At 40.2% G+C, this 22,508-nt stretch overlaps 1 protein-coding gene across 2 annotated transcripts in view; it reads right to left on the bottom strand.

Annotated features, from left to right (window-relative positions):
* TENM1 (teneurin transmembrane protein 1) overlaps positions 1 to 22,508 on the bottom strand; it is a 385,367-nt gene that overhangs the window by 38,598 nt on the left and 324,261 nt on the right. For both annotated transcript variants that reach the window (XM_009198225.4, XM_017954358.3), the window contains exons 21-22: positions 6,540 to 6,906; positions 4,580 to 5,090 (exon numbers count right to left, since the gene is read on the bottom strand). In XM_009198225.4, the coding sequence (XP_009196489.2) occupies positions 4,580 to 5,090; positions 6,540 to 6,906 (878 nt within the window). The remainder of the gene's footprint in view (positions 1 to 4,579; positions 5,091 to 6,539; positions 6,907 to 22,508) is intronic.

Here is a 22,508-nt window from a genome sequence, read left to right as displayed (position 1 = left end):
TTTTTATCAGTATACAAATATGCTGCTATTTCTCTCACTTAAATAACTGTTCTGTTTACTCTGTTTCTCCTCCAGCTCTAATTTCTCTGCTCCTCTTTACAGCAAAACTCCTCAAAAGAGTTCTTTACTCACTGTCTCAACCTCTCTCCTCCTAGTCATTCTATATTATTATTATTGAGATATAATTCTCACACCATAAAAATCACCTTTTTAAATTGTACAATGCAGTGACTTTCAGTACATTTGCAATGTTATGCAACCATCACCACCACTTCTAGAACATTTCTATCACCCCCAAAATAAACCCCATATGAATTAACAGTCACCCCCCATTCATTCTTCTCCCCAGCTCTTGGCAACTACTAATCTATTTTCTGTCTTTTTTTTTGCATGCTCAGGGGCATTTATTAAAGTATTTATTATGATGGAAAAAATGGAGATAAGAAAAATATTCAATAATTGGGCAATATTTAAATTACGGCTTCTTTATACCATAGGATACCATTCAGTCTTTTAAAAAAATAGCAATATCTACAATCAAATACATTTTCTATATTTTCTGTCTTTATGGATTTGCCTCTTCTAGACATCTTATATAAATGGAATCAGAAGGGTCCTTTGTTTCTGGATTATTTCACTGAACATAATGTTTTTGAGGTTCATCCATGTTGTAGCATGTATCAGAACTTCATTTCTTTTTATGGTTGAATACTATTTCATGACATGGTTATATCACATTTTGTTTGTCTGCTCACCACTTGATAGGCATTTGAGTTATTTATATTTCTCAGCTATTATAAATAATGTTGCTATGAGCATTTGTGTATCCATTCTCTCTTAAGAGAATATTCTACTCAGGCTTTGGTACCCCATGTGTCACAGTGCCTGCTCTTCACAGTGCTAAATCAAATGATCAATTATAAGTCCTCATCTAACTTATCAGGAATATTTGGAACAGCTGATGACTCTTTCCTCCTGGAATCACCTGTTTTATTTGGTGCTATGGTCAGAATTTGTCCCCCCCCAAATCAAATATTGAGACTTAATTGCCAATGTGATAGTACTAAGAGGTGAGGCCTTTAGGGGTGATTAGATCATGTTATGTTTTCTCTACCTTCATGAATGTGATTAGCAATCTTACAAAAGAACTGGAGAGAACCAGCTAGGTCCCTTTTCATTCTCCACCTTCTGTCATACAAGGACTCAGTAGGCAGTGCCATTTTGGAAGCAGAGAGTAGCCCTCACCAGACACTGACTCTGCTGGCACCTTGACCTTGAACTTCTCAACTTCCAGAACTGTGAAAAATAAATTTCTGTTCTTTATTAATTACCCAGTATAAGGTATTTTGTTATAGTAGCACAAACAGATTAACACAGTTGGCTTCCAAGGCATCCCACTCTCCTAGTTTTCTTTCTACTTTACTGGCCTTTCCTTCTCAGTGTCTTTTGTTGGTTCCTCTTCATATCCTCAATTCTTTTTTTTTTTTGAAACAGACTTTCGCTTTTGTTGCCCAGGCTGGAGTGCAGTGGCGCGATCTTAGCTCACTGCAACCTCCACCTCCCAGGTTCGAGTGATTCTTCTGCCTCAGGCCTCCTGAGTAGCTTGGATTACAGGTACCCGCTACCACACCCAGCTAATTTTTTGTATTTTTAGTAGGGATGGGGTTTCATCATGTTGGCCAGGTTAGTCTCGAACTCCTGACCTCAGGTGATCCACCCGCCTCGGCCTCCCAAAGTGTATGTAGGGATTACAGGCATGAGCCACCGCACCCGGCCCATATCTTCACTTCTAAACATGGAGTGCTTCATGATCAGTCTTCAGATCTCTTTACTTCATTGTCTATACTCACTTTCATGGAGAGATCTCATCCCATCTCATGGTTTTAAATACAATCTAAACACTAGTACATCTCAAATATCACTCTCCACCCTCTCTCCTCAATCCCAGACTCATATATCCAATTGTCTACCTGATATTTACACTTAGATGCCTAACTAAATTGATCATATTCAAAACTGAATTCCCAATCTTCCACCTCACAACCTTCCAGTATAATGTGTTCCTTGTATAGTCTTCCCCTCTTGGTAAATGAAAACCAGTTGCTCAGATCAAAAACTTTGGAGGTATCTCCGACCCCTCTTTCTCCTGCACTCAATACTCAATCTTTCTGTAATTCCTGATAGCTCTACTGTCAAAATATATTCAGAATTTTAGCACCTCTTACTGGCCCAACTCCCTGGTCCAAGTCATCCTTTTTTGCCTGCATTATTGCAATAGTTCCTCCTGCTTCCCAGTTAGGTTCCCCTGTTTCCACTACACAGTTCATTTTTAATACTGAGTGATTTTTAAAAAAATGAAAGTCAGCTTATATCACTTCTTTACTCAAAATTCTCCAGTGGCTCCACTTCTTAGAGTAAAATTCAAAGTCTTTACAGTGGCCTACAAGGCCCTACATGAAGTAGTTCTGGTTACTTAATTGATTTCATGTCCTCATTATCCTTACTCATTCCACGTCCATCACAATGGCTGCCTTACTCTTCCTTGAATGTGTCAGGCTTGCTCCTGCTGCAGGGCATTTATACTTACTCTTCCCTTTGCCTGGAATACCCCTCATACCACTCCCCACCCCTCCAGATATTCGTATGGCTTACTGTCATCTCCTACAGATCTTTATGCAAAAGTCACCTTCTTGGTGAGGCCTTTCCTGTTGACCCAATCTGAAATAAAAACGTCTTCTGCTCCACCCACTTGATCTCCCTTACTCTACTAGATTTTTCTCCATAGAACTTATCATCATTTGAAGTTGTATACATCTTCCTCATCTTCCTCCAGTATAATGTAAGTTCCATAAAAGTAGGGATTTTTATCTGTTTTGTTCATACCTGTATCTGCAGCACCTATAACATTGTATGGTATGTAGTAGGTGCTCATGTATTTGTTGAATAAACACATGAATGGTTGAACTGGTTCTTTTGAAAACTAGTTAATACTTCAGCCATTTCTTGCTGGGGAACTGAATTCCACCATTAGCTTTCGAAATAGTTGTTTGCCTAATTTCAGCCGCAGTGTGATCTGGCTTGAGTTTTTTAAAAAGACATTAAAACTTCTCGTTAGAAATTTTATCTTTTCTAAGGGTAGTGTATTTGAAAACACAGGTTCTTGGTGGTTGAATTCTGGGTATCTATGTGAATCAGGACAAGTTAACTATCTTGTCCCTCAGTTTTCTCATCCATAAAGTGGGCATACTTAGGGGCACCTATCCCATGTTGTTATTATGGGGATCAAATAAAGTCACATATGTAAATTACCTAGCCCAGTACCTGGCACTTAGTAAATCTTTAGCTAACTGTAGCTTTTATTACTCTTATTAAGATGTAAGAGAATTACTTTCAAAAAATAGAGGAAGACTTGCAACAGAAACAACTGAATACATTTTTCTAAGTGAAAGTAAAATAGCTGTCTGGCCTTTTGTACAGATGGCATTTCTTTGAAAAATGATCCAAAACTTGAAGGCCAATTGTTTTTTCCCTTTCTTCAAGAGGCTTTCATGGGACTGGACATATTCTCTATATCCTCCCAAAATAGTCACACTTGGAACCCCTTATACTTTAACATCTCCACTTCTCACATTCTTCAACTTTGATGCCATTCCAGACTCTGAATTCAGATTCCACGGATTAGCTCATTCAGTATTCTAGTTAAAAACTCAGCAATTCCTTTTGTGGGGAAAATGCTTCCCGAGTGCCAGCAGACCAGCTTTCTAGATGGGCTGACTTGCAAACAAGGTCATCCATGCCTTAAAAGGCAAGGACAATGGTCTCTATTTCCATGTTACAGCACCTCCTAGTAGCTTGCTGTCAGACATGCTTTGTGTTAGTTCCCCATTAAACAAAGTTATCACAGTTCCAGTCTGTAAATGCCAAAATGTGCTGGATTATTCAACTTGTGCAGGGACCCTGAGGAAGCCCAATCCCATACAGAGCATTTGGCTCTTCATTTTACAGAAGCAGCCAATGGAATGGAGCCTCTCCTATTCAGCATTTGCCCCATATAATTCTTCCCTTGCTTTCCAGGGTCCACTTCTTATATTTGAATTTCTCTCTTACCTCCCACAGCAACTTACACTGAGTTGGGCTGGGCTGGGCACACATTCATTTATTCATTCATTAAACCCCACAGGGCTCAATAAATACTTGTTAAGTCACACTGCTTCTTTGCTGCTTTAGAACTATACTCTAGTTTTGTTATTTAAATGAAATTGTACCTTGTCTTCCCTGGGATGCTGTAAATTTCTTGAGTACTTGTATTTCTACCTCATTCCTGTCTCCTACAGTGCCACACTTGAGTCTTCCTTCATGCAGTCTGTGTTTTTATTATTATGCTCTGCAAACTGCTCTGGAAAAATCGGTCTGAATTCTAGGAATTAGGTAAAATTTTCTCCTTGACTTTCCATTTTTTTATGGTGGTTGTTAGGAGAAAACAACATGCAACACCTAGCAATTAGTAAGGCATTTTCCCAGTATATTACAATTTCAAATAAAAACCTAACAAAGCCCATGTTGAGAATTAGAAACTTACTCATAAACGGTTGTCCATCCATTTTCGTTACTTTTGGTAGCCAGAAGCCCTGTGTTTCCTGGATAGGTCATCAAGGCCAGGTTATAGCCTTGGGCTGAGACTCTTTTCAGGACTCCATTGCTGCTTATAGTCAGCCAGTATACTTGCCCGCCAGGCACCACAAGCCATAGGGGCATTCCACCTGCATCACGGCGAATGTGCACTGAATTGCCATTGCTGCTGGTAATTGCACCCAAGTCACCTTCAGAATTGTAGGTGAAGTTATAAACATAGTCCCTTGTTATCAAGTTCAGGGTGTGTAGGTGGGTTCCATTTACAGTAAACTGGTACAGTTCCTGATCAGCAGGTGAAGCAATCTCATAAAGGTTCATGTCATTCAGGTGGGCTTGGTTCCTGCTGATAGTACGAATTCGAACATTTCCCAGGTCTGCCACATAGAGGGTACCATCAGGCGACACTGCTAAGGAGGAAGGGGCTTTCATCTTTGCATCTTTCGCATAGCCACCATCACCTGTGGGAGAAAGGCTCTGATTTTAACAATTGGCGTCATAAGCATTTACATGAACATACCACAGACAGAAAGCTCTGTGCATCAAGAATCATTTTAAAGGAAACAGTCAGTGAACCAACATTCTCTGTATTCCCTCCCTGAAAGATATGAGCCTATTATTCAAAAGACTGTAATTCTTAAGTCAGTACCACTGCAGATGAACAGTAAGATGTAATTATCTCAGTTACAACAATTTTGTGAAATCCTCAATCCTGCTGTTCAGAATCTATTGCATTGTAAGATACAGGAACTGCAAATAATGATAGCCACGTAAAATTTGGCCAGAAATCTGTGAGAGTTATGCCTGTCAAGGCTTTCAGGATCTGTTTCAGGACTTTCCAGTCCTACCGTGCCTAGATGCCCTTTCTTCTGTTAATTCCCATTGTCACACTGTCAAAGTACACTAAGTCTATAAGTGCAACAATGATTCAGAACATCAAATTTGATATCTGGAATAAACATTAGATTTGCTTTGACTGAAAGATACCAATTAGCAAAATATCTATAAAACTAATTGTCCAAGAAAACATTGGAAATATTGATCAAAAGTCATGTCGACCAAATTGCTCACTCCTGACTTCTCTGGCCTAAGGAAAGGCAAAGGTTAAGAGAACCATTTGGGCCTGGATGAGCAGTTTAATAGTACTGCATGTAGAATGGAGGGAGGGATTTCCATATCCCAGCAATAATTGTATCTATTGACATTAAGAGGACTGTTTGCCATCTGAGATATCCACTACATGTTTTGGGGAGAAGGGTCTTTTTTTTTTTTTTTTCCAATTTTGAATAGAAGAAAACTTCACTATGGGTTATGGAGAAAGTCTTAGATTTTTAAAAAGCAATGTATCTAGCAGACCAATGTCCTGAGAACTCTCCATTGCCAGATTTAACTTTGTGCGCCTATCCCAAAGGCAGCCTGTTCTTAGTCTCTTTGAGTCTCAAATAGCACATGCTTTTAATCTGAAGACCAACCACTTATGGGGAAGTAATTTTTTCCTCAGCTAAACCAGAAAATGTGGGTTTTAGCTAGTTTTCCTTTCTCTAAAGTACAGATATTTAATAATATCATGATCTTTCATTTGTATAGTAGTCTCAACTTTTTAAGAGTATCAACATTTTTATTATACTAGTTTATCCTCAGAAGAGCAAGGTGATATAACTGAGACAATGCCATCTTTATTAAACAAATGAAGAAAATGAGTCATGAAGAGATCTTGCAGCTTTCGTAGGGTCACTCAGTGAGTCAGTTGTGAGAACAATTAGGTGATCTGACTCCTAATCCATTGCTTTCTCCACTAGCTCATACCAATGTTTACAAGTAACACTTTCCTTTTCTTTTGACTTTGCTGGGGCACATTTTTCTTTTCAAAACAGAGAGGGGGAGCTGGTGAATTGCTAAAAAGGTCATACCTGAAAAACAGTCACAGTTTGGATCAATTTTGCAGTCACAGTCAGTAGGGGCACCAGCGATGATGGAGATCTCCCCATTGGTGGTTACTTGCTGAATGCGGTTTACTTTCCTCTCGTCTGTTTCAGCTATGAAGAGCAGCCCGCTGTGGGAGACACTGATGGCCCTCGCTGACTCTAGAGTGGAGTGAATTGCTACCTTGCTGACCAGGAAATGATCAATGCCTGGCACCTGGCAGTGAATGGGGCGTCCTGCAATGATCCGCACGCGCCTATTCTCAGAAATTTGCAACACAATGTTGTTATCCAAGACATACAATGAATTGTCCATAGGATTGACTGCAAGGTCTGTTGGCCACTCTAATCGCACCTGTGAAAAGAACAGAACACATACCGTTAGGTTACCATATCTTTCCATAGGCAGTTTTACCTCGAAAAAAGAAAAAAAAATTTGGTGTATTGTTTCCCCTGTCTTATGAATTTTAGCAACATTGGTGATGTTGGGGAAAGTGGAGGGTGGTGGGGGGATGGTTAATCACATGTTCTGGCAAACATACTTATCATTTATGCCATTTACAATATAATGTAATTTTTTCCAATAATTTCAGAAGGATCATTTAGAGTTTTCAAAGTGTGTTCTCTGGACCAGCAGCAATAGTATTATCTGGGAACTTGTGAGAAATGCAAATTCTCAGGTCCCACCCTAGAGCTATTGAATCAGAAACCCTGGAGGTGGGGACCCAAACATCTGTGTTTTTCCAAGGTGATTCTGAGGATCATTGCTGTAGGAATTCTGGTAGCTATGATAACTCAAATCTCTTTCACTGTCCTGTAGATTATAGGAGAGCAAGGTCATATAGGTTTCTGGATGACAGAATGCTGGAGAAGCCAGATTTTACTCAATGAGCAACCTTTTACAACAGGACCTGCTATTAGCACAGACCTAGCATCCACCTTGTGGAACACTCAGGTACAGTTCATCAGCTGTTGATTTAGAATCCTGGGGTGTAGCACACTGCTTACTTAGCTTGACCTGGTTCACTCCATATGTTCCCCTTTTCAGCAAAGAAATGGGTTGTGTTTTTCTTTCACTGAGTGTTTGTCGAGTGCCTTTCTCTGGGTTAAGCCTTGTGCTAAGCTTTTGGGGCTCAAAATTGACTACGACACAGTGTCTGTCCTCAAATGATTTGTGGTATAGTAGAGTCTTTAGAGGAACCATTAGGCAATTACTCTCCATGTTATGAAAAGAAGGCAACAGGGAGGGTAAGATAGCACTTCACCTGGACTAGGAGTCAGGAGGCAAGATATTCCCAGAGAAGGTGGTACCTAAGTAAAGTCTGAAATGAACAGTAGGAGAAGAATGGGGTGGAAGTTGAGCGGGGAGGGGCATCAGAGTTGAGGAAAATCTGGGTACTGGGAAAAGCATGGGTGAAAGTCCAGAGGTTAAAGACAGCATGGCCCATCCAGGTTACTAAAACTAATTCAGTAAGACTAATAATAGGCTGGGTGTGAGGGAGACCTGAGTGATGAGGCCAGGTGTTATGGACTAAATTGTGTCCTCTCCAACTTCATATGTTGAAGCCCTAACCCCCAGTGTGACTGTATTTGTAGATAGAGCCTTCAAAGAGATAGTTTAGATTAAATGAGATCATAAGGGTGGGGATCTAATCCAATAGGACTGGTGTCTCTCCATTGAGGAAGAGATACCAGGAATGCTTACACACAGGGGGATGACTATATGAGGACAGAGCTAGAAAGCAGCCACCTGCAAGCCAAAGAGAGACACCTCAGAAGAAATTAAACTCACCAACACCTTGCTCTTAGATTTCTAGCCTGAAGAAATATGAGAAAATACATTTCTGTCATTTAAGCCATTCAGTCTGTAGTATTTTGTATGGCTGCCCTAGCAGACTAATATATCAGGTGCTCTGGTTTGAACGTGTCCCCCAAATACCATGTATTGGAAACTTAATCCTCAAATTCACATGTTGATGGCATTTGGAGGTGGGACCATATCCATCACCTCAAACATTTATCATTTCTTTGTGTTAAGAACATTTAAAATCCACTCTTGCAGCTAGTTGAAAATATATAACAAATTGTTGTTCATCACTCTATAATGCTATAGAACACTAGAACTTAGTCTTCCTATTTAGTGGTATTTTTGTATCCATTAAGCAACCTCTGGCTATCCCTATCCATCTTCCCAACCTCTAGTAGCCACTATTCTACTTTCTACTTTTATGAGATCAACTTTTTAAACTTCCATATATTAGTGAGAACATGTGGTATTTATCTTTCTGTGCCTGGCTTATTTCACTTAACATAGTATCTGATATGGTTTGGATCTGTGTTTCTGCCAAAATCTCATGTTCAGTTGTAATCCCCAGTGTTGGAAATGGGTCCTGATGGAAAGTGACTGGATCATAGGGGTGAAATTCTTATGACTGATTTAGTACCGTCCCTGCTTGGTACTGTATAGTGAGTTCTCATGAGACAGGGTTGTTTAAAAGTGTGTAGCACCTTCCCCTTCTCTCTCTCTTCCTCCTGCTCTGGCCATGTGAGGTGCCAGCTCCCCTTCACCTTGGCCATGATTGTAAGTTTCCTGAGGCCCCCTTAGAAGCCGAGCAGATGCCAGAATAATGCTTCTTGTACAGCCTGCGAAACTGTGAGCCAATGAAACCTCTTTTCTTTATAAATTACCCAGTCTCAGGTATTTCTTTACAGCAGTGTAAGGATGGATTAATACGGTGTCCTCCAAGCTCATTTATGTTGCCACAAATGACAGAATTTTGTTCTTTTTTGTTGCTAATTAGTATTCCATAGTGTATATGTACCACATTTTCTTTATCCATTCATCTGTCGATAGACACTTAGGTTGAGTTCATGTCTTAGCTGTTGCAAATAGTGCAGCTATCTCTTTGACAAACTGATTTCTTTTACTTTTCTGGATCATAAAATAGTTCTATTTTTATTTTTTTGAGGACACTCCATATTGTTTTCCATAATGGCTGTACTAATTTACATTTTCCTTTCTCTGCAACTCACCAGCATTTTTTTTTTTTTTTTTTGTCATTTTGATAATAGGCATTCTAACTGGGGTGAGATGATATCTCATTGTGGTTTTGATTTGCATTTCTCTGTTTGAAAGATAATTAGGATTAGATAAAGTCAATCATAAGGGTGGGGTCCCCATGATGGGACTGGTGGCTTTATAAGAAGAGGAAGACAGACTTGAGCTGGCATATTTTTGTCCTCTTGCCATATGATGCCATTCCACTATGTTATGATGCAGCAAAAATGCCCTCACCAGCTGCCAGTGCCATGCTCTTGGACTTCCCAGCCTTCAGAACCAAGAGTTAAATAAACCTTTTTCTTCATAAATTACCCAGTCTGTGATATTATGTTACAGCAACAAAAAACGGACTAAAACATTGGGTAATAGAGAGAAGCACATGTCCAGTTTTGTTCTGATGGCTGTGGGAAGCCACTGAAGGGCTCTAAGTAGGGGTGTGATATAGTCATATTTGGGTTCTAGACAGATCATCCTGGCTGCTGTCCAGACCATATTAGAGGAGGAGGCAAGATAAGAGGGAGGCAGGCAGTTAGGGAGCTCCTGCATGGGCCCAGGTTAGGGATTATGGTGCCTGAACTGGGATGACAACAATGGGCATGGAGAAAAGCAGATGGATTTGAGACATGTTAAAGAGTTGGAAGCAAAAGAACTGGGGTGTGTGTGTGTGTGTGTGTGTGTGTGTGTGTGTGTCTGGTGTGCCTTGTGTCAAGTGATGTGCTAGGCACTGGAGACATGCAGGCTAGCCAAACATGGCTTCACCTTAGTTCCTTTATAGACACAGCAATTGATTCGATGCCTGCCCTGACATCTCCTTGATAGTAACTAGTTATTCCTGGGCGTTTCTCAGAGAACTGTGTTCCACACCATTCCCCACCCCACCACTCACTTGTCACTCACTTGTCCTCTATTTGTTTTATTTCAGGCTAAAGGCAGAAAAAAAGTCCCATTCATGGCCAAAATAGTAACAGTAATCTAGCCATTTTTCTTTTTTGCTTTGAGTGAAAGCCCACAGAAGTCTTTGTTTTTCTTGTGGAATCTGGAAGTCTGAAAACAAGATATGAGCTGTCATTGCATTTTGCAGCCCACTATTTCCCCAGCTCAAAGAGGCTTACAAGCAATCAGTAATGAAGTAGATAAAGGTCAATCTGAGATAAGGCCCTTCTTCTAATTGTGTCTCATTAGGGAGGGCAAATGGTGATGTTGTGAAGAGGACAAAGGTTGTCTTTGACCTCCTCTACTGCACCATGTGAGGCTCTTTGCCCATGTCTCTGAGTGTCTCTCACATACATCCAGCAGTCTCATTCTGTTTCTATGTTTCGGTGTGCCCTCCACCTCTATCCACATAGACTGGCCTTCTCTGGTCAGTACCAGATGCCTCTGTGCAGCTAGGAATTTGAGTGCTAATGGGGTATAAAGCTGAGCTTGTGTTATGCATGTTCTACAGAGCCTTTCAGACTGAGGCCATTGGATAAACATTAAACACCAGCCTTAACAGCTCCCAGAGCAGTTTGCGGTGATGTGTTCCTCAGCACGTCTGTCTGAGGCCTTTGCATGTCAGTGCCCTGCCACTGAGAGGGAGAGTGAACGCCTGCTGCTTTGGAGGGCGCTGACTCCTCCTCCACTGTGTGCCCCTGCCTTGGACCTCTATACACTATCATGCTTGTCCAGAAGCTGTCTGTGTGCACTGGTCCTATGGAGCATAGTCCCCCAGGAAATTAGCTGGGACTGGCTGAGGAAGAGGAAATGAATTCATTTCCGTACAACACTCCTATTTTGATTGAGTCTCAAGTCAGTGACCCAGAAAAAACAAACCTGGCAGAAATGACGTTCTAATTATCCCCACTCTAGGAGCCGAGGCCAGGGCAGAGGCTGGGGACAGCACACACCTGGCAGAAGCCAGAGAAGGAGTATGTTTCAGATTCTGTTTTTAGCTATTAAGGCTGCCTCTGAGATAAAGGCTGGTAGTTGGGAAATAAGCTGTTAAATTCTCCAACTCACCCAACCAGATTTAAACCAATACGATTGGTGTCATGTTTATTATATCTAATTTTGCCTCAAAAATACACCAGCTATTTTGTCTGTTTGTTTTCTTTTCCATGAAATAAGTCACCCTCTGGCATCTTCCTGTGACTAAAGTGCCCTTTGTGCTTCTGAGCCATTTTCTATACAAACTATACAGATTCCCTTTAATTCCCATTTGATTTGGCCAGGCAACTTGTCTATGCAATCTCCGCAGATGAAAGACGTGTGGCTACTTAGTAGCTGAGAGTTTGCCTTTTCAGAAGTTGGACCTCTTCACCTCTCATAGCTTATTAGTTCCTTTTATGTCCTTCTCATGTTAAATACTCCTATTGCCAGGTAAGTTTTCAAGGAACTTGTGCCTTATGCTCACACAACCGAAACACTGTATTTATTACCAAGACATTTTCATAACATACAGCTTGATATAAGGAATGAAGTCTTTGAGCTGATTCTGACAGAGAGACCCTAGAATTATATGATACTGAGGTAGGGATAAGGTTGGCCCCCAATTACTGCTAGCATTTGTCCAAATGATTTCTTGGTGTAAATAAACAATTCTTTTTGGGGGGTGGGAGCAGAGATTGAAGAGCAGCAGCAAAGCTCTGTAAACTCTGCATAGTGACCCAACCTACAGGCAAACTATTTGGCCTAATTTGTGGTGGTTGCCCCACCTTGTAAAAATACATTAATTTGTTTGAAATGTCAAAATGTATTTAAGCTAAACTAGCATTAAAGGTCACTCATGTAGCCGCCAGCTGGTGGAATGTGCCCATCTCCCAACAACCTTCCCTGAGAAATAACCCTGAGCAGAAAGGAGTTCTTGGTCAGGATGTCAACCTTTGACAGCATTATGTCTTCCTCTGCTAATTGAAAACTTGCCTGGAAGGGAGTTGACTCTCAGGTCAACCAGTCCCATGGTTAGTTTAGAGATCCAGCTAATTTTGACCTAAGTAGCAATTTATAAAGCAGCAGAATCCTATAGGGATAAATACATGTTTAAAAGCAATATCTAAATATAATCCCTTGGTTAGACTAAACTAGAAAATGTCTAAATTACATATAAGCCTAATCCCATACTGTATGCTCAAACCACCATTTGTATACTTGGGCTCCCTCTAACAGTTTGAGTCCTGGTTCCCACCCTTATTAGTGTGTAACCCTGGGCAAATGAGGTATCTTCTATGAGTCTCTTGGTTTCCTTATCTGTAACAAAACAAGGAGGCTAATCATAGTATATCTACTTACAAAGTTATTGTGTGGATTAAATGAGATAATGGTGTAAGTTGCTTAGCCCAGTGCCTGGCACATAGTAAGGGATGGCAAGTGGTATTAACAGTAATAACATTTTTATACTCATAGACCTTTAGAGCTAGGAGGAACCTGGCCCATTAACCATTCAATGTAGCTCCTTTTCAACTGTGTTTCCCAGACTTCAGTTGTCCCTGGGCCCACCTTTATGAGTTTTGCCTCACCCCTACATCACCTGCACTATTATTGACTTAATATTTTTCTTTAAATTGACTTTTAAAATGTGAATAGGTGCTGACCCTTCCTTTGAACTGTTATGTAATCAATAACACATGAAATTACAGGCCCAGTCATCTGAACAATTAATAGAAGTGACTACTGTTTACTGAATGCCTGCTGGGTGTCATGTACTTCATATGGTTTATTACTTGATATAAAAATTACCTGAGAAAAACTATTAACATCCCCACTTTCAGACATGTGCTTTTAGCCCCTATGTCATCTGATTCATCATTTAGAAGAGTGGACATATTTCTTCATTCTCATCTCACCAAATCTGGTCTCCTCTTATCCCCTTTTGAATCAACCTAAAGGTTGCTCTCTTTGGTTGTGAAGGTCAAGACTTTTTATGAGTTGAATGATTTATCTTTTTCTTTGTCATCTATTATCTTTCAGTTCAATGCTTTATGAGTTTCGACCACATGCCAGGCACTATGTTATAAAGGTAAACAGATTTCTGCTCTTGATTAGTTCAAGGCAGATACAGAAATAGATAATTTAACATAATGTAGTTAAGTGTCATGAGTGCCATGATAGATGTATACCCAGAACGTCATGAAAACACAAAGGAGGGAGTTTGGGGCAAGATTCCTAGAAGAGAAATGTAAACTTAATTTTGAAGGATGAAGCAAAGGTATTGAGAAAAAGCAAGGTGGGAAGGGTGATCATGGCAGAGGGAAAAGAATGAACAAAAGTACAGAAGCATGAAATCATATGAGAGTGAAGGAACTAACTGCTGTCTGGGATTTCTTAGGCATAAAATAAGGTAGATGGTAGTGGTGAATGATTTCTAAATGTTTGCTACAACTAGGTCCAGGTTTCTCCACTGAGACACTATTGTCAGGTGGTTCCAGTCCTGTGCATTGTAGGATGTTTAGTAGCATCCCTAACTTTTACACACTAGGTGCCAGTAGCACCTTACCCCCAGTTGTGGCAACTGAAAATATCTCCAGACATTGCAAAATGTCCCTTGAGGGGCAAAAATGTCTCTTGCTGAGAATCACTGGATTAAGTCATGGAGAGTGGTGTATGCTGATAGCTTTAGACTTAAACTGTGTGTGTTGAGGAGTTTCCGCTTTAAAGTGGAGAGCTGACATGGTCAGATTAGTATTTTAGAAAGATTACTTAGGCTGCATTTTGGGGGACAGGCTGGAAGGAGACCAGACTAGATGCAGGAGAACCAATTTGGAGGACAGCCATTCATTGGTACATTCATCCATTAATATATCCTTCTATCCAACCATCTGACAGATATCTGGGTCCCAATCCAGGTAGACATAGTTCCTGCCTTCATGGAACTTGGAGTCTGGGAAACTGCTTCTCATACTTTTTTGATTTACTGATCCATTTGAGAATCTGATGAAAGCTATGTACTCTTTCCCTAGAAAAAGGTTTCAATGCACTAGAAGGAAGTAATTAGGAGCTCAGGCTCTTGAGTTAAGATTTCCGGAGTCAAACATTCCATCTGTGTCATTTGCTATCCCTGTGACCTTGGCACAAATCAGTTAACCTATCTGAGCTTCTGTTTCCTCATTTACAAATTGAATATAGTAATAATTATCTTTTCAAAAATTATTATTGGAATTAGATGGGATAAATACATAGACCATCTAGCACAGTGCTTGGTACATTAAAAGAGCTTTGTAGAGGCTGGCTATTTTTGAAAATTATGGAACATGTGTGTATTTGTGCTGGTCCCTGTCTATTGTTCTGTTCCTTGGCTAGTTCATAAACTCTTAAGTTGAATCATATAGTCATGCTTTTAAGGTTTCTCCTGATTCTATGTCACCAGTCTTTTCCTCCTTGTTTGTCTATTCCATTCCTTGAGAATCTTTCTAAGCTATATGTCCTCCAAGAAATATTTGGCTGATATTGGGATATATTATCTCATATATATCTGTCAGCCAATATCATAGCTAATATTTTAGCTTATTACTTAGACTTCCCACTGTTAATTGTAACAGTACTCTTGGTACAATTCCAACTACAGAAAATGCTACCTTAATTGATTTCCTTTCTTCTGTTAATAAATGTCTATTTATCTCATGTTAGGCACCATGCTAGGCACTAAGGAGCCAACTTTAGTCAGGACAGACTGGATTCCTCCCCTCATAATGTTTATGGTCTTTTGCTGACTTCATTTCTTCGTCTTCCAGTATGTACAAGGGGTTGTTAGTGACATAGAGCAGTAGACTATTTCTGTTCCAGTTTATTCATTTTAAGAAGTTAACATTTATGGAAGTGCCTCAAAAACATATCATGACTGTTACTATATTTTACAATTGTCACCAAGTGCTAATAATTTCTTTTCCCAAAGTTCAAGTGTGCTGAAGAAACCAGTTGTTTTCCAAAAGGTTCTGCCTCCCCATTTCAAACATGACACTTCTAATATCCCTCCTTTTCTACATTGGGAGCCTTGTGGCTCATTTAAAAAATGACTCTGTTTGATTTTGATCTGTGAGTCCTCTTCAGTAGGAATTTCCAGGAAGTGTATGATTATCTCTTTTGTAGTATGCCAGCCCTGGGGAAGATACAGTGACGGGACTGCGTGCTCTCTGCCAGGTGTTCTGCCAGCTCCATGTTAAATTTTTCCGTACTTTTAAAAGCTGACAACTCCAGATTGTTAGCATCACTTTTTGTCAGTTTTCAAATGGCCTTCTCATTTCTTGACACTGATACTGTCTGAGCTTCTTCAAATTTATAAAAGAGGGAAAAAGCCATCTGGAGAAAGTTTGTTTTTTTTGCACTTGGAAAGCATGATGACACCTTTGAGAGTGATGGCCTTTATTGATCTTGCTTTTAAAAAGTAGAAATTATTAGAAGATGAAATACACCAAGATTACATGGCTTTGTCAACAGGGCAAATTATTTCCTATTATCTTAGATACACACGCAGTATCTCTCTGCATAATGGCTGAAGAGTTTGAAGAACCTCTCAACCTTTGGTCAAATTCATTGGCATAGTCTGTTTCCATGGCTTCCCAATTAGAATAACTGACACTTAAGTTGCATTATTCATCGCAAATGAATAGCTAGAATCAATCTAATCGAGAGTAACAATTTGGCTGATCTTGAGAATTATTCTACTGCAGAGGATATAGATTAAATTGCATCTACCCCAATGTTCCTAAAACATTTTGGAAGTGGGGAAAACAAAGCAAAACAAAACCAAACAAACAAAAGCAAAACTTCCAAAGTAGTCCTAGTATATTTCATCTTCTAATAATTTCCACTTTTTGCAAGCAAGACCAATAAGGGCCATCACTCTTTTAGGTGTCATCATGTTTTCTAACTGTAAAAAACCAAGCTTTATCTAGATGGATTTTCTCTCCTATTTATAAATTTGAAGAAGCTCAGACAATATCAGGGTCAAAACAAAATGTTAAATTTGTGGTTCCTAAAATTCCTGTGGCAGAGACTGCTGGTTCTAGGCCTATTCTATCTTACATTCACTCTTTCCTCCTGATTACACTCCCAGTTTTTTGTTTGTTTGTTTGAGACAGAGTCTTGCTCTGTAGCCCAGGCTGGCGTGCAGTGGCATGATCTCAGCTCACTGCAACCTCTGCCTCCCAGATTCAAGCAATTCTCCTGCCTCAGCCTCCTCAGTAGCTGGGACTACAGGTATACACCACCATGACTGGTTATTAATTAATTTATTTATTTTGTATTTTTAGTAGAGATGGGGTTTTGCCATGTTGGCCAGACTGGTCTTGAACTCCTGACCTCAGGTGATCCACCCACCTCGGCCTTCAAAGTGCTGGGATTACAGGCATGAGCCACCACACCCAGCCAACTCTGTTTTTGAATCTGAGTACATTGCTGTTTAGAATAGAAGACATTCCAGCCTTCTTTGCAATTATCTGTAGTCATGTGAAGTTCCAGGCAATAATATGTAAGAGGAAGTGTGCAAGCACCCACACTTACAAAAAGATACTTAAAAAGGCTGCTTAAGGAGAGCTGACCCAACTGGAAGGAAGCTCCTCTTGCCTTTTCTTCCATTCTGCAACGTGGATATACCAGTGAGAGTTCTAGCAGATGTTGTGGACCATGAGGTGGCCTTGAAAATGGAAGTTATGTGTTAGAGTGGCAAGGCAAAAATACAGAAACCTGGAACCCAGATGACACTGTGGAGCTGCCATCTCAGCCCTAAACCACACATCTAGCCTGGCTGCTTTCTTGCTTATATCACTGTCATGTTAGGGTTTTCTGTTATTCTTGGTTGAATCTAATCACAGGGAAGACAGTGCTCTGTTAGGCTTTGGTCTTGACTGGAGTTACTCACTACAACCTTACATTCAAACTGGTCTGACAGATTTCTAGTTTTACATCTCTGGATGAATCACCTATGATTGGAAAATTAAATTAAACTAAATTGAAATAAATTAAGTCTGAAAGACACTGACGCATGTAGCAAAGTCCACTAGGGCAGCCCTTTGTTAAGAGGATGACTAATTGCTTAAATCTAGTGATTAACCTCAAACTTTCTTGAATACCTAGGCCTCCATCTTTGGGTACTTCAAGCTCTTCCAGCTCCATGACTCATTCATTTAGATCCAGTACTTCTCTCTTATCCTAAAATACTTGTTTCTCTTCCTATGGTCTCTAGCAGGCCTATGAGTTTTCAACGGCAAAGATGAGAACTCTTTCATTTTTGTTTTCCCGGTATCTGGCATTAAGTTGGCAAACGTTTGTTGAATTAAAACATTCGTGCTTCATTGACAGTAATGTTTTCAGTCCATGAAAGCATTTTAAAAAATTATAACTTGCAAACAGACTGTAAGAAAAACTATTTCTCATCAACATGTTTGTGTCAGTAAATCTGGGTTTCCAGAGACCCACTGAGGTTAGTGTAAGTTGCCATAAATACCTCAATTTTAAGAAATGCATTTCCCACTGCCTCCATATTTTAACTTTTCTGAAGTGATGATGTATCTTATAGTCAATGTGTATGTTTGATGGAGTATTTCTCCCCATTATCCAAAGATATCAAATTGATGTTATGTCTTATAGTCCATGGTGTCTTAGAATTTAGGAAATATGGCATTTCCATTTTGGTCTGGGGAGTCTGGGAATCCCCAAGGCTCTTTCAGAAAGTCCATGAGGTCAAAACTATTTTTTGATTAATATTATGTGCATTTTGTACTTTATCATGTGTGTACAGTGGGGCTTTCCAGAGGCTACCTCAGGCTACCGTATCTTCAGTTTTAAAAAATTCACACTTTTATTTTCTAATAAGGTAAATATTCACATGATAAAACCAACAAAAGAATAGCTCATTGGGGCCCCCAATGATTTTTAGAAATGCAAAGGGATCCTGACACCAAAATGCTTGAGAATGGTTATCCTAGAGGAAAGAAACAGTGAAAGACACCACTCTATTATATAAGGGTTTCCTTGAAGCTCATTAAGAAAAAAGCATGTATCCCTCCTAAGATAGTTCCTGGGGCCATAAGTCCTGTCCAAAATCTTACTGAGAGTGGCTGAAAATCTTCACTTCCTCTAGAGACCCAATGCCCGATGGGTACCATAAAAGTTTGTTCTTACAGGCTGCCTCAGAACAATCAGCACGTACACACTCTCTATGAGTCTGCTGTGTAATTGCCACTACCTCATCTTAATAACAGGCATAATTGCTCTGAGTTTCCGTCGACCCTTTCTTGCATCTCCTCTCTGAAGCCTCAATTTTGGAAATGGCACTTGTGAATACACAGAATGTTTAACCACTTCCAGTTTTCAATTTACAGTCAAAGTCATCTATCAGCAGGAGATGAAGGCCCAGTGTGAAAACTACAGAATGTCCTTCAGACTCCACAGTTAATTTGTTTGTAAATTTGATTGTTATTGTAAGGAGAACATATTGTACATGATGCTACTTACATGATGCTACTTGCCATTTTCTATTTGTGTCTCTGTTTCTCGGGTTTTATCATTACAGCTAAAGAACTTAACCCTCTCAGCCCTTCTGGGGGTGGGGAAAGGAATATGAAAACGTTACTATGGTTTTTTTTCTTTTGAGTCTCTATTTTAATTTAATTTTACATGAATTCATTAAATATCTACTGTATATCTAGCACTGTGGGGGATACACATACAGAAGGAGAGGCAACCAGAGTATAGTTCCAGGTAATAAGAAATCAAATTTGAGGCTGTGTGATGAGCCCATAAAGTCTGAGATAATTCAGAGCAAGGACAGGACCTCTGCTGGTCTTAACACAGTAGGAAGTGAGACTCTTGTCCTCTTGAGATCCAAGGCTCTGCTTGCATAGGAGCCAGAGACTTATAAAGAAGCCCCTGGAATCATTCTGCAATTTGTTTCTGCTGAGAAGTTGCAGAAACTTGTCTGTTGCAGGTTGTTAATATTATAGTATCGGCTTGACAGGACAGACCAAGCTTCCAATTCCCTTTGGCACCTAAAGCAATTTACAGGCCAGAAGTATGACTGCACGGCTTTTATGAAATGGTCTGATTTCATTGATCAGCCACTATGAGATTATGTTTTCATTTCTGTAGCTACTGCTAACCCTTCTTTCTGTTATAATATTTCAGGAAGAAACTATTAAAAATTTTCACCATGGATATGTTAAGATATAAGTGGGCTGGGCTCTGAATGGGAAGGTAAACATCACAACTCATGATTGTTCTACTCAAAAGTTCATTTCAAATTATACTAGAATTCCACAGATTGTCTCTCTCATCTTAACTCTGTAATGTTTCCAAAGGATAAGGACACTAATAAAAGCAGATGGCCTAATGAACATTTAGAGGGACGATTTAACTGGTCGTATTTTCATTAGGCCTCCAGTGTGCTTCCGGGTTTTGCCCACCACTTCCTTGTGTGTAATACAAAACTGCACTCACTCAACAGATGGCCCAGATCAAGCTTCAAGCTTCTAGAACTCTGGAGATTGGCCACCTGACCACTTACCATGTGTACAGAATCATTTAAGGAAGAATGCGGGCTACAGACTTAAGCCTGAACAAAAGCAAAAAATGGTGATGAATAGTGAATACCTGAGCTTCAATAAAAGGGGAGGCAAAATCACTCTCACAAACAGCAACTCTGGCTGAGGTCTCCCAATAACAGGTTGTTACAGATTCAGTAATGATGAAATCCTCTGTGATAAAAAGTCCACTCTAATTAATGTTTCATCTAAACTGTAAGCATATCTGAGTGACTCCGGTAGCAACAATGACATGAAAATCTAACACCTCATTGCACAGTGTGCTAGTTATTAAGCTATTGTCTCACAACTCCTAACTCACCCGTTTAAAGATGCTGCTTTGTGATGCTGGGGTTAGGACTCAGCAATCTACATTTTTCTTTTGCCAGCTAGATTTCTGATAGGTCCTGACAATATGGAAAATAAAGAGATTCTAAGAAGCTAAAGGAAGGAGAAGGGACTTGATCTTTCCTGCTTGCTTTCTGTTCCTGTCAGTGTCATCTCAACAGTAGCCCTTCATCCTGGAAGCAGTACCTGGCTGGGCTTCCAGCTTCTTTCCCTACTCTGAGAATCAGTCTCATTATGCTGCCTCAGAGGCACCAGAAGCAACCGGCTGGCATCTTCTTCTTCTTCTTTTTCTTCTTCTTCTTTTTTTTTTTTTTTTTGAGATGGAGTCTCGCTCTGTCGCCCAGGCTGGAGTGCAGTGGCGCGATCCCGGCTCACTGCAAGCTCCGCCTCCCGGGTTCACGCCATTCTCCTGCCTCAGCCTCCAGAGTAGCTGGGACTACAGGGGCTTGCCACCTCGCCCAGCTAATTTTTTGTATTTTTAATAGAGATGGGGCCAGCTGGCATCTTATTCTCAGAGGACTAGGTCCTACCTCCATGGAGCAAATTCTCCAACTTTCTAGGTTCTGACAACCCCAACCTCTTCCCTTTGTTTCTCCAGAGATATGGTGGCCACTTCCTGAAGATACTATCTCTCATTCTTTTCCCACCCTGTAACATCTGTGCATCACATTCTCTATATTAAATCCTCTCTGTTAAAATAATGAAATGCACTTTCTGTTTTTCTGATTGCGTCTTTTTTTTTTTTTGAGACTGAGTCTTGCTGTATCCCCCGGGCTGGAGTGCAGCTGGCGTGATCTTGGTTCACTGCAACCCTGGCCTCCTGGGTTCAAGCAATTCTCGTGCCTCAGCCTCCCAAGTAGCTGGAATTACAGGCACCCACCACCACGCCTGGCCAATTTTTTTTTTTTTTTTTTTTTTTTAGTAGAGATGGGGTTTCACCATGTTGGCCAGGTTGGTTTCAAATTCCTGACCTCAAATGATCTGCCCACCTTGGCCTCCCAAAGTGCTGGGATTACAGGCATGAGCCACTGCGCCCAGCCTCTGACTGCATCTTGACTAACATTCACAACCTTAACCCACGTACAAGGATAGAGGAACAGCAATACACTATTGTGGGTCAGTGGTAACAGAAAACTAGTAAAGGTGAACAGGAAGTAGCAAGGACCATTTTGGCCCCAGAGAACTTATTAGTCAAATAGTTCCCTTACATATTTACTGGCCTAGGCACTTCCTAACTATATAGGTACTTAAATTGCTATGAAAGTCCAGAAATCTACTGTGCTTGCATGTTATAAAGTTGGTTGTGAATGATTTTATCCAGAGCTTCTCTGACTCTGGAAATGCCATGTTTATGTCATTATTCTCTAGAAACTTCTCATTCTTGCAATTTTTGAGAATGATTTCATGGTGGATCACGTGACTCTCCCATATGTTATTTGGAGACACAATTCTGGACCAAATGGTTCATGAAGTTGCCCCGTGACAACATTTCCTATGTGCTCAATTGTTAACAGTAATACATTATATATTTACTATTAAATTTCTTTTATATTCACTCTTGCTAGTTTTCTTGTCAGACATTGCAATTACTCCTTCAGAATCCTCTTCTCATTGATTTGGAGTTGGAAGTGTGTTTTGAGATGCACCAAATGAACCCCTGCTCTTTGTTATGTATCTCAAGATAAACACGTTTCAACAGGTGGAGCCTGTTGGTAACGTTTTATATATCCCCATGTTTACTTTTCCAAACACACCAACTTTTGCATGAAAATATGGCATTCCTGCTGACAGCCAAATAACTTTCTCTTTGAGTTGTATTTCCATTTGATAAAGAGGGGTTGGCACTGATTTGTGCACTTTACCCTCTCATAATTAATAGAGAGTTGGAGTAGGTTTAAAGGTACAGTGTAGTCTGAAATTTAGTTAGGCCAACTGGCTTGCATTGGGACTCAGCACAGGATGTTATCCCTAAAACCCGAAGACACTAACCACTGAATTTACTTCTCAAACTCCTGGCATCAGGTGATCCTCCCGCCTTGGCCTCCCAAAGTGGTGGGA

This window comes from Papio anubis, chromosome X, assembly GCF_008728515.1.
Source record: "Papio anubis isolate 15944 chromosome X, Panubis1.0, whole genome shotgun sequence".
NCBI classification, from domain to species: domain Eukaryota; kingdom Metazoa; phylum Chordata; class Mammalia; order Primates; family Cercopithecidae; genus Papio; species Papio anubis.
This window is presented reverse-complemented; position numbering and strand designations above follow the sequence as displayed.